Source organism: Polistes dominula, unplaced genomic scaffold, assembly GCF_049000335.1.
Source record: "Polistes dominula isolate Pdom_NZ unplaced genomic scaffold, Pdom_raw_medaka contig_17, whole genome shotgun sequence".
Taxonomy (NCBI): Eukaryota; Metazoa; Arthropoda; class Insecta; order Hymenoptera; family Vespidae; genus Polistes; species Polistes dominula.
In genome coordinates this window covers 1,168,286-1,184,189 of record NW_028301049.1, presented here as the reverse complement: position 1 = coordinate 1,184,189, position 15,904 = coordinate 1,168,286, and the positions used below count along the sequence as shown (strand labels likewise).

General features: G+C 25.6%; 2 protein-coding genes across 6 annotated transcripts in view; one reads left to right on the top strand and one right to left on the bottom strand.

The window, feature by feature from the left end:
* Window positions 1-15,904, top strand: part of LOC107066004 (phytanoyl-CoA dioxygenase, peroxisomal) — a 47,011-nt gene that overhangs the window by 593 nt on the left and 30,514 nt on the right. Inside the window, exon 1 of one of the 3 annotated variants that reach the window (XM_015320194.2) lies at window positions 5,944-6,171. The exons of 1 other annotated variant lie outside the window; for it this stretch is intronic. The gene's annotated coding sequence lies outside the window, so the exon portion shown is untranslated. Of the gene's footprint in view, window positions 1-5,943; window positions 6,172-15,904 lie in introns of those variants that run through there. One more of the 3 variants, XM_015320195.2, reaches the window with a different exon arrangement.
* On the bottom strand, window positions 45-11,744 carry LOC107066002 (scoloptoxin SSD14). Of its 3 annotated transcripts, none has more exons than XM_089175600.1 (10): window positions 11,562-11,744; window positions 10,650-10,837; window positions 4,850-5,086; window positions 4,212-4,435; window positions 3,532-3,724; window positions 3,236-3,436; window positions 2,144-2,393; window positions 1,614-1,807; window positions 1,300-1,540; window positions 45-938 (listed from the first exon to the last, which is right to left on the bottom strand). In XM_089175600.1, exons 2-10 carry the CDS (start codon window positions 10,700-10,702, stop codon window positions 675-677), a joined length of 1,857 nt encoding a protein of 618 aa, XP_089031726.1. In that variant the 5' UTR covers window positions 10,703-10,837; window positions 11,562-11,744; the 3' UTR covers window positions 45-674. The 3 variants fall into 3 exon arrangements, with proteins under 3 accessions (XP_089031726.1, XP_015175675.2, XP_015175676.2); XM_015320189.2 differs by lacking the exons at window positions 10,650-10,837; window positions 11,562-11,744 and adding exons at window positions 7,090-7,301; window positions 7,992-8,636; XM_015320190.2 differs by lacking the exons at window positions 10,650-10,837; window positions 11,562-11,744 and adding an exon at window positions 7,992-8,636 and having other exon boundaries at window positions 4,850-5,036.

Genomic DNA, 15,904 nt, shown 5'->3' with positions numbered 1-15,904 from the left:
CAAGAGTTCGATGAGTATACACGTCATGCAAAAATTTACTAATTAAATTTTAACTTCTTTTTTTTTCAAACGAAACATATTTTTAAATTACAAGATGAGTAAGAATAAATTGAACATTTGTAAATTACTGTTGGTCTTTTTATTTTTTTCTTTTTAGTTTATTTTATTTTGAAAATGAGAAATTTTAGCTTTTACTTTGTTATCAGTCGAATTTCACAAAACACAGCAGTGCGTCACAGGTTAACTGGTTAACGTAGAGTTTGTTTTTTGTGTTACACGTTCAAAACGATCCAATGACAAAGACAAGAAGAACAATAGATTTTATGTTATATTCTTTCTATTTAAAAACAAAACAAAAAACCATAAATATCAGTTAAACTCAAATTATATAGTATATTGGTTTGCCAAAGTTTTATTGCAAAATGTAAGTCTTTTATCTCATTAGTTATCGTTCAAATAAAAATTACATTTATGATTTGTATTATTAGGATAGACGATGATTAATGACACAGGATGACACACACACATAATTATACACCGTGTAAAATTTCTTTTTTTATTTTAATTGGAAATAATTGTACTATTTAATATGACTTGCACTTTGTCTTTTTGTTTCCTTCTTTGTTTTTTTCTTTTCATGAAAAAAGTATTTAGACATTTGACATATGTGTTCTTCAATCGATGCCATAAACGTCACCACCCTTTCTGTAATCCGCATTAGCGTGTATTGTACCATTATGACAAAATATTACACATACAACGCTACCACGATCTCTATAACGAGCCGTTTTGTATCCCAAATTCTTCAAACCGTCAATCACCTGTTTGGGTACACCATACTCATAAGCAACCTCAGCTGGAAATAATTGATGATGTATTCTAGGTGCATCAACAGCTTCTTTAACGGTGTTACCCATCCATAGAATTTTGGCAATAACCTAAAAATCAGTTAAGAATGAAGATACATGGCACCAGAACTTGGAAGGATTCAAAACTTTGGATACAAAATATGTTGTATCCAATTACTTGGATACAATTAACAAATCCAGTTATTTTTAGTGAAACAAATTAATAAATATATATTGGTTGGCAACTAAGACATTGCGGATTTTGTTTTAGATCTAATTCAGTTTTTTTTGATAGCAAAGATCAGAAATTTGATGAACGTGGCATTAAGACAATGCCTGAATAAACTTATATTTTTAAGCAAAAACTTAGAATTTTCATTCTTATTTAAAATCACCAATCACTTAGTTGCCAACCTAATATATATATATCTATATATCTATATTATTATACCTGAGAAACAGCAGTCGTTATTTTAGTACCACCAGATGCACCAACGACTAATCTAACATCTCCATTTTCATCTACAAAAATGGAAGGTACCATTGAGGACATTGGTCGTTTTCCAGGTTCAATATAATTGTTGGGACTAGGTGGAACTCCAAAATAATTAGTTTTAAATGGTATTCCAAAATCATCCATGGCATTGTTAAATAAAATACCAGTTCTCTCACTTGTTACTGCACTACCAAAGCTACAAATAAAAAGTGTTACACATTGAGGTTGAGTTTATTTAGACCAAATGATATAATAAATGATGTACAAACTAGTAATTAATCGTGCTGGTAACTGAAACAGCATCACCATTTGGTGCTAAAACTGAAAAATGAGCTGTTCCATGATCTTCAGTATTACTATAAATGGAAGCCCCATAATGTTGTGGATCATTCCAAGTTCTGGTATCTTGTATCTTCATTCTTATCTGATTCGCATAATCTTTCGACGTTAAATTAATGTTTAACTATAAATAAGAAATTACGTTATATATTTCAAGTTTCTGTTTTCATATTTATAAATAATACGTTATATTATATATAGGGTGATTCACCAGCCCTTATCATCTAAATAGCTTCGAAAGGAAAGTGAATAAGTAAACAGTTACATGACAAATTTAGGACTACAATATATATATATATATATATATATATATATATATATATATATATATATGTATAATATATAATATATAAAATATAAAAATATATAATAATAAATAATAAAAAATATAATATAACGTATTATATACTAATTAGATATATAAAATATTTAATATATATTTAAAAAAAACAAAACATACCTCAGTCATATCGACAAAATCCTTATCACCCATGTTACCTCTTAAGGCATAAGCGTATTTGTAGGTTTCTAACATTCTATGATAAGTTACGATGGTTGAATTGAAGTCTGACAAACTCTCAGACGTAAATTGGAAGCCATCGAAAATGTTTAGAATAAAACTGAGCAAACTTCCGCTACCTGGGGCTCCAGGTGTAAAAAGTTTCATACCATTTGAAAATTTTTCTTCAACTGGTTCCTCCCATGTTGCTCTGTACGATGTTTAAACAAACAAACAACAATTGTCATTGATTTCTATAAAGTTACCTACTTAATAAACTTATGATAATATAATAATCAATTCATAATAATGAATTAACTCATTAATAACTCATGAACAACAAATAACTCATGATAATGAATTAACACTAGATTTACAGGCATTGTCTGTATACCTTTTTCTTTTTTTTTTTTTACTCAAATCCATCTTTTTGACGGATGCAATTTTGTTTGAAATTATTTCATTAAAAAGCTATAGGATTTTCATTGACTGTTGTATTCAATACATTTTTTACATGTAAACTCTATCTTATAATCTTTCACTTTGATCTACTTGTTTTTATAAAATAATAAGAGATGCTTCAGTTCCAAAAATAATTTCTTTTACCGACAAAGCTCACCAGTGAACTGTGAGTATTTGTGATATGAGAAGGTTTGATCTAACTGTATACAACAAGTCAAAACTTGTTTTGCTCATGTATTTAATCGGAAATTAATCGTCATTTGTTTAGTGTTGTTTTTTCTTATTCATTGTTATTTCATTTTGATTATTTCCAAATGTTGTATATCTGTATAACTTAACCCGTCAAATGAACGAATTTTCGTAAATTGAGGTATACCACATCTGGAAATAATAAAATAAAGGTATTCCAGAAAAAATGACTACAAATATATATTCACTGCATTATACAATTAAAAACTAATATGTAATATTTAAAGAATAATGTTTGCATGTTCAGAATTGTGAAACATTCAATCGAATGTTTCCGTCATTTTGACGGATTACATAAATCTAGTGTTAACATGATTTATAAAATAATAATAATAATAATACCTAAATGCATTGAAATCCTTCATGGTAATAATACTGCCTCTCTTTTGTAAATCTTCAACAACCATTTGACCAAGGGTTCCATTGTACAATACTGTTGCATTCTCTTTAGCAATTGTTTTTAACGTTTCACATAACGTTTTGGGTCTTACGATCGAACCTATGTTGATCAATTTGTTCGTTTTTGGATCGACAAATAATTTCCTAATGATTTTTCAACAACAAATAGAAAATATCAATGAGTCTAAGATAAAAGTTTTGAAAAACTAAAGAATTAAAAATGAAATTGTATGACTAACTTTAAAGTAGGATCCGAGTAAATATTTTTCTCGTTGAGTTCAAATCCGTTGTATTGAAATTTGGTTACGTTGTAACCATTTTCACATAATTCAATACTTGGTTGAAATAAATCAGCCCATGGTAATTTGCCAAATCTTTTATGAGCTTCCCAATAACCTGCCACTTCTCCAGGTACGGCAATAGATAGTGGACCTAAAATCATTTGATTATAATATAATATAATATGAACAATAATAAATGGGTTGTCTGGAAAGTTCGTGCCGATTTTGAGGAAAGATTGAAATGTAATAAATTTAAGTTGTTTTTTTTTTTATTGTGGTATATATTTATTAAATAATATATAAGTAGCCATTATGTTGCACAACCTTTCTTCATCTTTAAGGGTAACTTTAAAATTTCGTTCTTGCAAAACTTCTTAGATTTTTTCAGCAATTTTGTGCAACCAATCGAACTTGTCAGGTTTTTTTTCAGCAATTTTATGCAACCAACCGAAAATCGGCATGAATTTTCCAGACAACTCAATGGAGATGAAATATTTTATAAATTTTATAAAAATTAATCGAAAGAATAAGAAGAAAATCAATTGATTATAAAAGGTTCTTTTGATAATAAGATAAATTATAGAAAATAAGAAAATAGTAAGATTGATAGAATAAAATATAAATAAAATGTTATTTACCCATTGAAGAAACGTGTTTAGGTTTACCAATAAACATAGTAGCATTAGCTGCTAATGGTGCCCTATCTCTAGCATTTAACACGTAAGCTTTACCAGCAGATTTATCATAAATCGTCATAAGAAATCCACCACCTAGACCCATACTTTGCATATTTACGAGACCATCGCATATCATTGATGCAATCGTTGCATCCACTGCCGAGCCATTTTTTTCCAATATATTTCTAAAAAGTTGATAAAATAATATTATAATTACAACATTGATTTACGACAGTTTTCCTTTAAATGATAATTATTGAAATGAATAAATGATAATAGTTAATTTATTATTGATGTAAAACAACGTTAGTTTGAAACTACATATTGAATTGTTTTTTTTCTTTTTTTGTATAAATATTTATTTTGACAAAATGTTAATTTATTAAAAATAAATGTACAAACTTTCGTTTCAATAATAAAAATAATATAATAAATAATAAAATATATAATTAAAACAAAATAAATGTAATAAAAATAAAATATATAAAAAAATAATATAATAAATAACAAAGTATAATATAATAAAATATAATAATAAAAAAAATAATAGGATGAGGAAAATGTTAAATAAATAATTTTTAAAATTGATTATCACCCACTTGCCAATGACAGCACATGGTGCACCATCGGCACAAACGGCACCACGTTTAAAGACCCTCAATTTGCTCCAGGATGGTGGCTGGTTGTATTCCGGATCTGGTGGCACCAGTGTACCTTCATTTTCGTGATATTTTAAACTGTCATGGATGGCGTAAAGGCCAACGGCAATGATTATTTTGAGGATCACTGCAACCACGATACCAATTATGATCACACCTTTCGTGCGAAAACGAGATCTGAAAGATTATAACCATTCATTCAGACAAACCGTTTGGTGCTCAAGTGTCATTCGTTTCTCTATTCTCTTTTGTTTGTTTATTTATTTTTTTAAATTTATTTTTTTGTTTTCTTCATATATATATATACGAACGTTATTACGTTCATACTCATTTCACATTATATGTTATCGTAAATCGTAAAATTTTTTAACGTTTAAACATATAAATGCAAATTTACTAAATTAAGTAGTAACTAAGTATATAATGTACTTATATACTTATATATATATATATATATAAGTACTTATATAATATAGCACTTATGTAATATATATTATAATACAAACTATGATCATATATATATATATATATTATAATAATAATATTATTTTTTATATATAATAAAAAATTTAAAGTATAATATAAAATATAATATAAAATATTGTAATTGTTATATATAATTATAATAAATATTATAAATATTATAAATATTATATATATATATATATAAAGAAAACAATGTTTTTTATATAATGTTTTTTCTATTTTAATTTAATATTTATTATATTTAACATAGTAATTTATGAATAATTTATTAAAACAATTATTATATATAACATAACTTATAAATAAACAAACAATATAAAAAAAATAGAAAAAAAGAGTGGGGAAGATAGAATAATGTAAGAAAAAATTTGCCATAAAAAAAATATAAGCTTATTTGGGGAGGAAAAAAGAAATAATAATAATTAAGTTAGTATTTAATAATAAAATTATTATTAAAAGAAATCTCGTATTGTTATAGTAAAAAAAATTTTGTTTTTATTTCAAAAACTATTCTATCAACGATTCTAGAACTTTTCAAGGACTACGATAAATATAAATATATAAATATTCAAAAACTAAAGTTCTTAGAATAATAAAATATTAATATCATAATATTGTTATTCATTTCTATGAATAAGTAGTTTAAATGACGTTTTTAACGATAAAAAAGAAAAAATGAATAAATACCGCCGATAAAACAACTGCTCAATAACAGAGTCTTTAGTTCTTAGACAGAATAGTTGCTGAACATATCGTTGAGACTACATTCTTAATAAGTAAGTGATTTTCTATTTAACCTTTTTCTATTTCATAATAAATAATATAATATATTATATTATTAATTGTACATTTAATGGCATATATCAAAAGTATGTAAAAATTGTTAGATATTTTATGGAAAATATAATGAATAATGAAATGTATGTCAATTGCAAAATACTAACGAATTGTATATATATATAAGCCATATATATATATAACCAAATATATATATAACCAAAATTTATGTTATGCCTTGGGAGAAGAATTAACTTTCTTTTGAAATAACTAACACGAGATTTTAATGTCTAAACTATAGTCACATTTAATTGTTTATTTTGATAACGTAAAGTCGCACTTCAACTGGAAAACTAATTATTAATTGTTAAATGCTAACTAAATTGTTATTATTAATTCTGAAGTTAATTTTATAATATAAAATTAACGTAAGATATTTTATTACGATTCTTTAATTTATTCTCAAATACATTCTGTAACTAGGAATGCATAACGATTCGTAGTTTATTCTGTGAGTACCATTTTGTTATATATATATATATATGGAATGACTGAGAGATTTCTCTTTCTGCAAACGTTATGACGTAGAATGCATTTAATGTTAGTGCAGTATATCGCATAATAAAAAAAAAAAGACATTGACTCTTGAGTAATCTTTCGTAATTTCTACTTCGATTTCTCGAACTCGATTGATATCGAATTAAATCGTAACTATGGTCGACAGTATAGAACTTGAAATTATCGATATATATATATATATACAAGGGTTTTATTAAAATAAATGTAACCAAAAGAAACTATTAAATCTTTCGTATAAAGAAAAGTGTTCGGGGGGTTGCAAAATAAAAAAGAAATTAAAAAAAAAAAGAAAAAAGAGGAAAAAAGAAAATTCTTCGACAAAACTAAGCGTGACTCACGTGTCAACGCGTAAATTCTCGAAGAATCCTTTAGATTTTCCAATTGAATTATCGTTCTGGTATGTTGGCAAAAGTCGTGCCGTTCCGGTGTTTTCCAATTCTTGATAATTGCATCTATTATCGTCGGTTGAATATCGTCGAGTATTATTACCGTCTACGTTTATACAAAGAGATGTGGTACTTGATGACGCAGTTGAACTCATCGTTTTTCTCTGTACGAAAAGTCCAAAAGAAAAAGAAAAAGAAAAAGAAAAAGAGAAAGAAGAGACAAATTTACGTTAAATTCTTTTTTGGTGTTTTCTTTTTAAATAAATAATAAAGGAAATTAGAAAATATATAAGTGGGGGTAACGATCCTAACATCCAGTAATGTATACGTTTTCTTTTCTACAATCTTATTCGTTCATACAAATTACGCGCCAAAATGTAACGTTCGTCAATTGCAAATTTGTCTTCTAAATTATCGATATTTTCGATAAAAATAACAAGTTTTTTTTTATCGAAATACGAATTTTCGTTTAAATTATACTCGTAATCATTTGTTATTTCTGTCAATACTTTAGAAAATGAAAGTTTTTTTTTTTCCAAATAAATCTCTTTTCTACGATCTCATTCGTTCATTCAAATTACGCGCCAAAATGTAACGTTCGTCAATTGCAATTTTTTCCACCAATTATATCGACGTTTTTCATCAAAACAAAATGGATTTTTTTCAAAATATGAATTTACGTTTGAAATGATGATCACGATCATTTGTTATTCTTATAAATACTTTAAAAAAATGTAAATTAATCATGATATTATTATACATATGTATATATACTGGAAGGTTAGGTTGCGATACCTCGACAAATATCTCGATAGAAAATCTCAACGACATCTCTGCGAAACTCGAGAACTTACACGAAATGCTCGTTTTTTCTCGATGAACTGCATTCACGTTTACATTCCTCACTGATTTCATTCAACAACAGCAAGTAGTTAACATTTCCTTAAAATAATTTCGTCGTCGTCTCATGTCGACTAATTCGAAGGTACCAAAATGGAGGTGGGTTTTCACGAACACTCGAGAAAACAAATGCGGTTTTACACCCGTTCTGAACCTACGACACGGTGTTTGAAAATATCATCTACTGACCTAGAAGAGAGAAAGATAGAAACACAGAAAGAGAGAGAGAGAGAGAGAGAGAGTAAGAGAGAGAGAGGAGATTATCAGCTGACCGTGAAAAATCGAACCGAGCATGCGTAGGTCTGTCCTTGCATTGCAGTTTATCTGCTATTGTCAACGTCGAGGACGCCCTCGAGGACGTTCTCAGAAAGCGTCAGAAGGCGCCGATGAAAACGCCTACGACGGTTCACATCCAAAGAATAATATATATATGTATATACATAAACATTGGAACGAGTTACCGGTTAATTAACGATAAATCAGATTATTACATTTCATCAAAGTTAAATGAAATTTTCTTCTTTAGTATATTTTTCTTAATCCTATCGAATCTTCGATCCAAGTACAAAGTTGTAAATAAAAAAACTAACTAAATAAAATAATAAACAAGTGTTTTATCCAATAACAAATAGAAATTACGTTGAAAGTACTCAACCATAAATGTTAAATATTCATTTTTTGTTTTTAATAATTAAACTCCATTTTGAATAATAAGTCAATGATTTTAAATTGACATTCAATAAATAAAAAAAAAATAAAAAAATAAAACAAAAGTAAAGAGAAACTAAAAAAACATAAATTACAAGCTCAAAATAATACGTTTGACGAAATCGGAAATGACAAGAATAATGCTAATCAATGGATATTCGTAACCAAAAATTTTTGTCCACTGGTCATTGTCACGAGCGATTCACGATGTGTAATTAAATTATACTGAGGGAGAGATGGGGTAAGGGGAAAGGGCATGGGGGACCTTCCTTTATGTTCTTAGTCAAGGAAAAAGAGAGAAAGAGAGAAAGAGAGAGAGAGGGAGAGAAGAGGGAGAAAAAAGAATGCGGGTTCGTCAACCCGTTGGAACGTTCCACGACCGTATCACGACAGTTTCACGTTCGTGACGTGCCTGTTGAAATTCCCTCCTCCACCTCCTTCTTCTTCTTCTTCTTCTCCTCCTCCTCCACCTCCTCCTCATCTCTTTTTATTAATCATTTATCCTTTTTTCTTTGTTTTTTTCATGCGAATCGTCATTTTTCAATTCTTTCTTTATCCTTCGTATTTTAACATTGTAAAATCTAACCTATCATACGCCATTTTTTCTTTTTTTCCCGCCATTATTTCTTTTTTCCCGCCATTTCTTTGTTGTCTTTTACTTTCTCTTTTCTTATCTATTCAAATGAACAACCGGTTTAGATTAAAAGAAAGAAATATAGATAGATAGATAGATAGATAGTTAGATGAATAGATAAATAGATGAAAAATAAAATCAACTTATTTAATGCAAGTATAGAATAGATTTGATCGTTGATCGAAGAATTTCATTCTCGTGTAATTTAGTTGAAAATTGTCAACGATTGAACATTCGTACAAAAATATGTAAAATGAAAAGGAGGGGGGGGGGAAAGGAATATCTTACAATCGAAATACTTATAAATTGCTTACGTAACATCATTTCAGGTTACCCTATCGTATCTTATAATAAGTCAGTGGAAAAAGTTAGTCATTGGTAGCAAAAGGGTACGACGATAACTCTTTTATTGCCCTCGATTTCGTTCGATATTTTCTCGTTTGCTAATCTTCTGCCCCAAATTGATCGATCAAAATTATTTACAAGGAATTTTGTTATACGATTAAATTGTAAATATATATATATATATATATATATATATATATTTCAATTGGGATTATTTTAAGATGAGATTTATTCTTATTATTATTAGGGCCATTAGAATAAATCAAAAGTTTGTAAATTATTTCAGTGAACATATCACTAATTAAATTTTTATATAACAAATAATATAATTCATTGTATAATTATATTTATATATATATAATATCGGTTTTTATATAGTTAATATATAAATTATAATAATAATTTAATATATATTATTATATATTAAATTATATAATAAATATAATATATTATATATAAATAATATAATAAATATTATTATTTTTTTTATATATATTTACAAATTATATTATTTTATATATTTTTTATATATTTATATATTTATTATATTATTAATATATAATATTATATATAAAATTTTATAATATTATAAAAAATAATATAAATTTATATAATATATATATACAATATGTATAATACAATTTTGAAAAAATTATAATGCAATTTAAAAAAATTAATAATACAATTTGTAATAAAAAACTTAAACGTACGAACGAATTTGTATTTTTGCTTCTCCGTAATATTTTTGAACGAAATGGTAGAAATGATTGATAAGATAAAAATATCGTATTTAGATATTATTTGACTAATACTATTACGTTGTGGAGAAATGAGAAATTAAAAATAGAATGAAGTAAAGCTCGTAGAAAAGAGAAAGAAAGAAATGAAAAAAAAAAGAATAGAAATATCGTAGAGCTTCAGTTACCTTGGTTGTTGAGGTGGTTCGAATGTATACATAAGGCTGCTCCTCCTTTCCATCTTCTTTATTTTCTTCTTTTTTTTCTTCTTCTTCTTCTTCTTCTTCTTCTTCTTCTTCTTCTTCTTCTTCTTCTTCTTCTTCTTCTTCTTCTTTTCCTAAGGTTATTCTCGAACGAGAAGTCTTTGGTTGGTTCACTTAAAAAAAATACGTCCAATCGTCTCTCAAAATTCTCTATTCCCATTTCGAAAGACGAACATTCAGACGTATTTATTCGTCAGGGTTTTCCACGAGTTTAATTGAATTTCTACACTTTAATGAATTGATGATTTTAACTTTTATATATATATATATATGTATAAAAAAATAACATAAAACGTTTACGTTTCCCTAACTCCTTCAGATCGGTGTTCCGAGATTATTATTATTATTATTATTATTTACCAAGAGAGAAAGAGAGAGAGAGAGAGAAAGAGAGAGAGAGAGAGAGAGAAAGATAGAGAGACGTACGGACAGACAGAGGAAAAAGAATATGACCATAATATTATCGTTAATATTAAACAAATTTAATTTGATCACATCATCATCGTTAAAATAAAAATTAAAAAAAAATTAAATTAAATTAAATTAAATTAATAATAATAATCATTCGAATAAAATTAAAAATTCAATTATTAATAATAAAAATTCAATTGATAACGTGATTTTATTGAAAAGGTATTTTTCTTACCGATCCGGTGATGGGGCAGATTTTTAAATAACAAAAAAAAAAAATATGAAAAATATTTGAAATGATGATGATAAAAAAAACAAATCTCGAATAAACGAAATTTGATTTGATGATATTTGGATAAAAAAAAAACAAATAAAAAATACGGAAAAAGTAAAAATGTGAAAAGAAAATAAACAAAGTTAGTCTACCGTTTGGAATTTTCCTTCTTCTTCTTCTTCTTCTTCTTCCACTTGGTCTCGTGTTTTTCTTCTTTAAGTATCGGACAAATAAGAATATGTTATACAGTTTTATCAAAGCAATTGCGAGATACTCTGATTGAGTATAGCATTCTCGTAATGCGTACGATCGTCCCAAATGTCGGCGCCACACTGAACCGGTTCATCGTTTGGCGACAGTGAATACCCACATATAGATGCAGGTAATATCTCTGGGTAAGAGGTACGACGAACTACGAAGCTTCTTCTTCTTCTTCTTCTTCTTTGATCCTACAGCTTACCTGTTGTCTACCCTGCCTGCTTACCTGCCCATCTACTTGCCTACCTGTCAATATCATCTGTTGCTCACGTTTACTCTTATTTTGTTTACCCTACCCATACCCCATCATCTTTCTCATTGTCTTCCTCATTTCAAAATAAAAAAGGACAACAATTTATAAACACGTTTTGTATTTCTACAAATCGTTTAATTTGAAAGTGATGTATGTATATTCAATTTTTTTTCTATCAATTCGAGATAATTATAGGTTTGTGTATTTATTTGTTAATTATATAATAATTAATATATATATATATGTCATTTTGATTATGTACATTTATTTTAGGATAATTTAAATTACAATAATAAATCGTTGTATGTTTAAAGATTAAAAATGGCTTTTGTTTCGAGAAAATGTTTGTTAATTAAAAAATATAGGTTATGTTTCTAGTTATATATATATATATATATAAATGGACAGAAAATGGCTGACATTTTCATTACAAATCAATTGAATCTAATAAAAGTTAGTATTTGAAAGTTTTCCAAATCCTCATTTACAAATCTCAATTTATATTTGGTTGAAAAATAAAATGAAAGATAATTTAATAGAAAACCAACAAAAAATTATTTTACAAATATATATATATATATATAAACGGACAGAAAATGGCTGACATTTTCATTACAAATCAATTGAATCCAATAAAAGTTAGTATTTGAAAGTTTTCCAAGTCCTCATTTGCAAATTCAAATTTCTAAATTGCAAATAGTTGAAATATAAAATGAAAGATAATTTAAATTAAAAAGAAAACCAACAAAAATATTATTTTAATAATATATATATATAAAGCACTTTTGTATAAGAAAATGTTTAGAAAAGATTTTACAAGTTCGATTAAACGAATTGTTATGATTAAAAGTATGAAAAAAAAAAAAAAAGAAAAGTTTGATTTAATTTGAATTTAAAGGAAATATATTTTGTAAGATTTGGATAAACCGTGTGCGTCTAAATGAGACTCAACGATTTCAATTCGCAGAGTAAGGCGAGATAATTGCAACGAATAATAGCTCGGAGGGAAGCCATTAGGGAAAACGAGAATAATGAACCACTTGCGATGAACCAAGAGCCAAGGTACCTCTTGGTACCTCAAGTCCTTTTAAAGCCCCGACCTACGGATTCCTATTTCTCTCTTTCTCTCTCTCTCTCTCTCTCTCTCTTTCCAACTAACTCGTTGTTTGATAAAAAACTACGAAGCTTCCTTATTTCGAGAAAGTCAATAAAAGTCAAAGTTTTATTTACCCTTTCTCTCCCCTTTTAAGCAATAATCTGTGGGTGAAGAGAACAAAAATTAGTATATATATCTATATATGTTTAACAATTTTGATATTTTAAATAATTATACACATATTTAGATCACTCGAATCGGACCCATTTCAAGAAGAAAATGATACTCGATGAAAAAAAAAAATAAAAACAATAACAACAGCAACAACAACACCATAAAACATATTTTAAATAACAAAATGTTTTGTTTCAAATTCTCAATTGACAAAAATGTTTGTCTGTTTATATTCCATTTCTCTTTTTTTTTTTTTTTTTTCAAAGAGAATAAAATTCAATTCCTGATTTGAAAGATGACAAAACTAATCCATTTAACATTTATTATTATTATTATTATTATTATTATTAATTATGATAATTATTTACACGTAATATACGTGAAATTTAAGATTACATTTGTAACATTCATTCGTTCTTGCTGGCATTTGTCAATCAGACTTGTTAGATAATTGATCGAAGTTTAGTTTAAAAAAAAAAAGAAAAAAAGAATAAAAAAAGAAAAAGAAAACCTACTTCGTATTTTACAGGATTAGGAACGATTCGATATATCGAGATGAAACTCGATTATCCCATACTAATTGAAATAGTGTCGACCAAGGTATGACCGAACTCGATAAACTAAAAATAATTTTAACGCGAGGGACGTTAATAGACGGATATTTGATTTTCGCGGTAGTTTCGATCGATAATTTCGTGTAAAATGTCTCGGTGATAATAACAATAACAAGAAAAAGAGAGAAAAAAACAAAAAAGAAATAAGAATAAAATGAAAGAAGAAAATTAAAAAAAAAAAACAAAAGACATAAGCAACACGAAAAGATGTTTTAATATTATTTTTACTTTGATTAAGTAACTTTAATTAAGTCATTTAATTAAAGTAAATATAAATATTTTAACTTTATAATATAAAATTTATATTTTATATTGTAAATTATATAATTTTATATAATAAATTATTTTACAGAATAAATTATACAATTTTATATTGTGTAAATAATTTTATATGATAAATTATATAATTTTATACAATAAATAATTTTATAATTTTTATATAGTAACATTTTATATAGTAAATTTTTTATATAATAAAAAAAAATATAATATAATATATATATAAATAAATTTATATAGTAAAAATTTTATATAATAAATAATTCTATATAATAAATTATATAATTTCATATATTAAGTTATTTTACAGAGTAAATTATACAATTTTATATATTGTCAATAATTTTATACGATAAATTATATAATTTTATATAATAAATAATTTTATATTTTATATATAGTAACATTTTATATGGTAAATTTTTTATATAATAAAAAAAAATATAATAAATAAATTTATATGATAAACATTTCATATAGTGTAAATAATTTTATACAATAAATTATATAATTTCCTACAGTGAATAATTTAATATACTAAATTATATTTTCTATATAAATATTTATATATTATTAATAAATATTTGTATTAATTTACTATATTATAAAAAAAAAAAAACTAATTAAGAGTTTTTATTCATTGAAAACATAAATAATATGTTAGTTTAGACAACAAAATGGAACAATTATTATACTCTTTAAAAATTGTGTATAATATTATAACAAATACACTCATATACTCTCTCTCTCTCTCTCTCTCTCCACACACACACACACACACACACATATATTAATAATTTTAGGTTATACGTTAAAAATAAAAAGAGTGACCATTGACGCCGCCGCATTTCTTTTACATTTTTAATTAAATTATATTTTATTCTAAGGTCATCGTTTTCTAATGATTAAATGAGATGAGTGAAGGGTGAGGGGTTAATTGTTAATTAAAATTCTAACGTGAAACAATTCTTTCAAGAAACTATTATAACAATAGGGTTTACATTATTCAGGATTGAGCGAGCATATACCATCCGGAGGGGTGATTAAATTAATTTTCCTTTTCCCCTATTTAGAAAGGAGTGGGGGAAGGTTCTTTGTTAGAAACATGGAAGAAACTACACTTGTAGTAAATTAATTACTGCTTTTGTCATTTGAATAATTGTTGTAATAATTTATGTAATAAATAATAAAATTTTACTATTTAATTAAATTAATTTAAATTATATAAATTTAATATTAAAAAATATAATTATATTTATAATATAATTTATAATAAAATTTATAAAAATTATTTAAAAATTAAATAATATTAAATAAAATAATTATTTAAATAATTCAAATTAATTACATAAATCAAATATTAAATTATATAATTAATTTAAATAATTAAAATCAAAATCAATGGAAATAAAATTAAAAATTAAAATAAATCAAAATAAAATAAAATAAAAATAAGAATGAAAATAAAATAGATCAAAATAAAATTCAATAAAAATCAAAATTAAAATCAAAATCAAAATCAAAAAAATAGTAAAAATAAAAAGAAAAAAAATAAAAATGAATCAAATGTTGAAATGAATTCTTTTCGATTTATTTGAACATGCAAAAAAATGATTGTACCACCCATCCGGATACACCCTCGATACATATATATATGCATATTAGGTGTCATTAGAAGATTATTAAAGGACTAATAGCACGCGATAGAAGAATTGTTTGACCTTGTGCCATACGATTATATCTAACATCGATCTAACGTTGTAATATGAACAAAATGACTAAAAATGAGTCCCTCATTTTATTAATCTAATTCATCATGAT

Excerpts from the sequence above, each read along its gene's own strand:
- LOC107066002 (XM_015320189.2), bottom strand. The coding sequence starts at position 8,024 with ATGCAGTTCATCGAGAAAAAACGAGCATTTCGT. Across the intron at positions 4,436-4,849 it reads CCATGTGCTGTCATTGGCAA|AAATATATTGGAAAAAAATG; the intron begins GTGGGTGATAAT and ends TCAACTTTTTAG. Across the intron at positions 3,725-4,211 it reads TAAACACGTTTCTTCAATGG|GTCCACTATCTATTGCCGTA; the intron begins GTAAATAACATT and ends AAATGATTTTAG.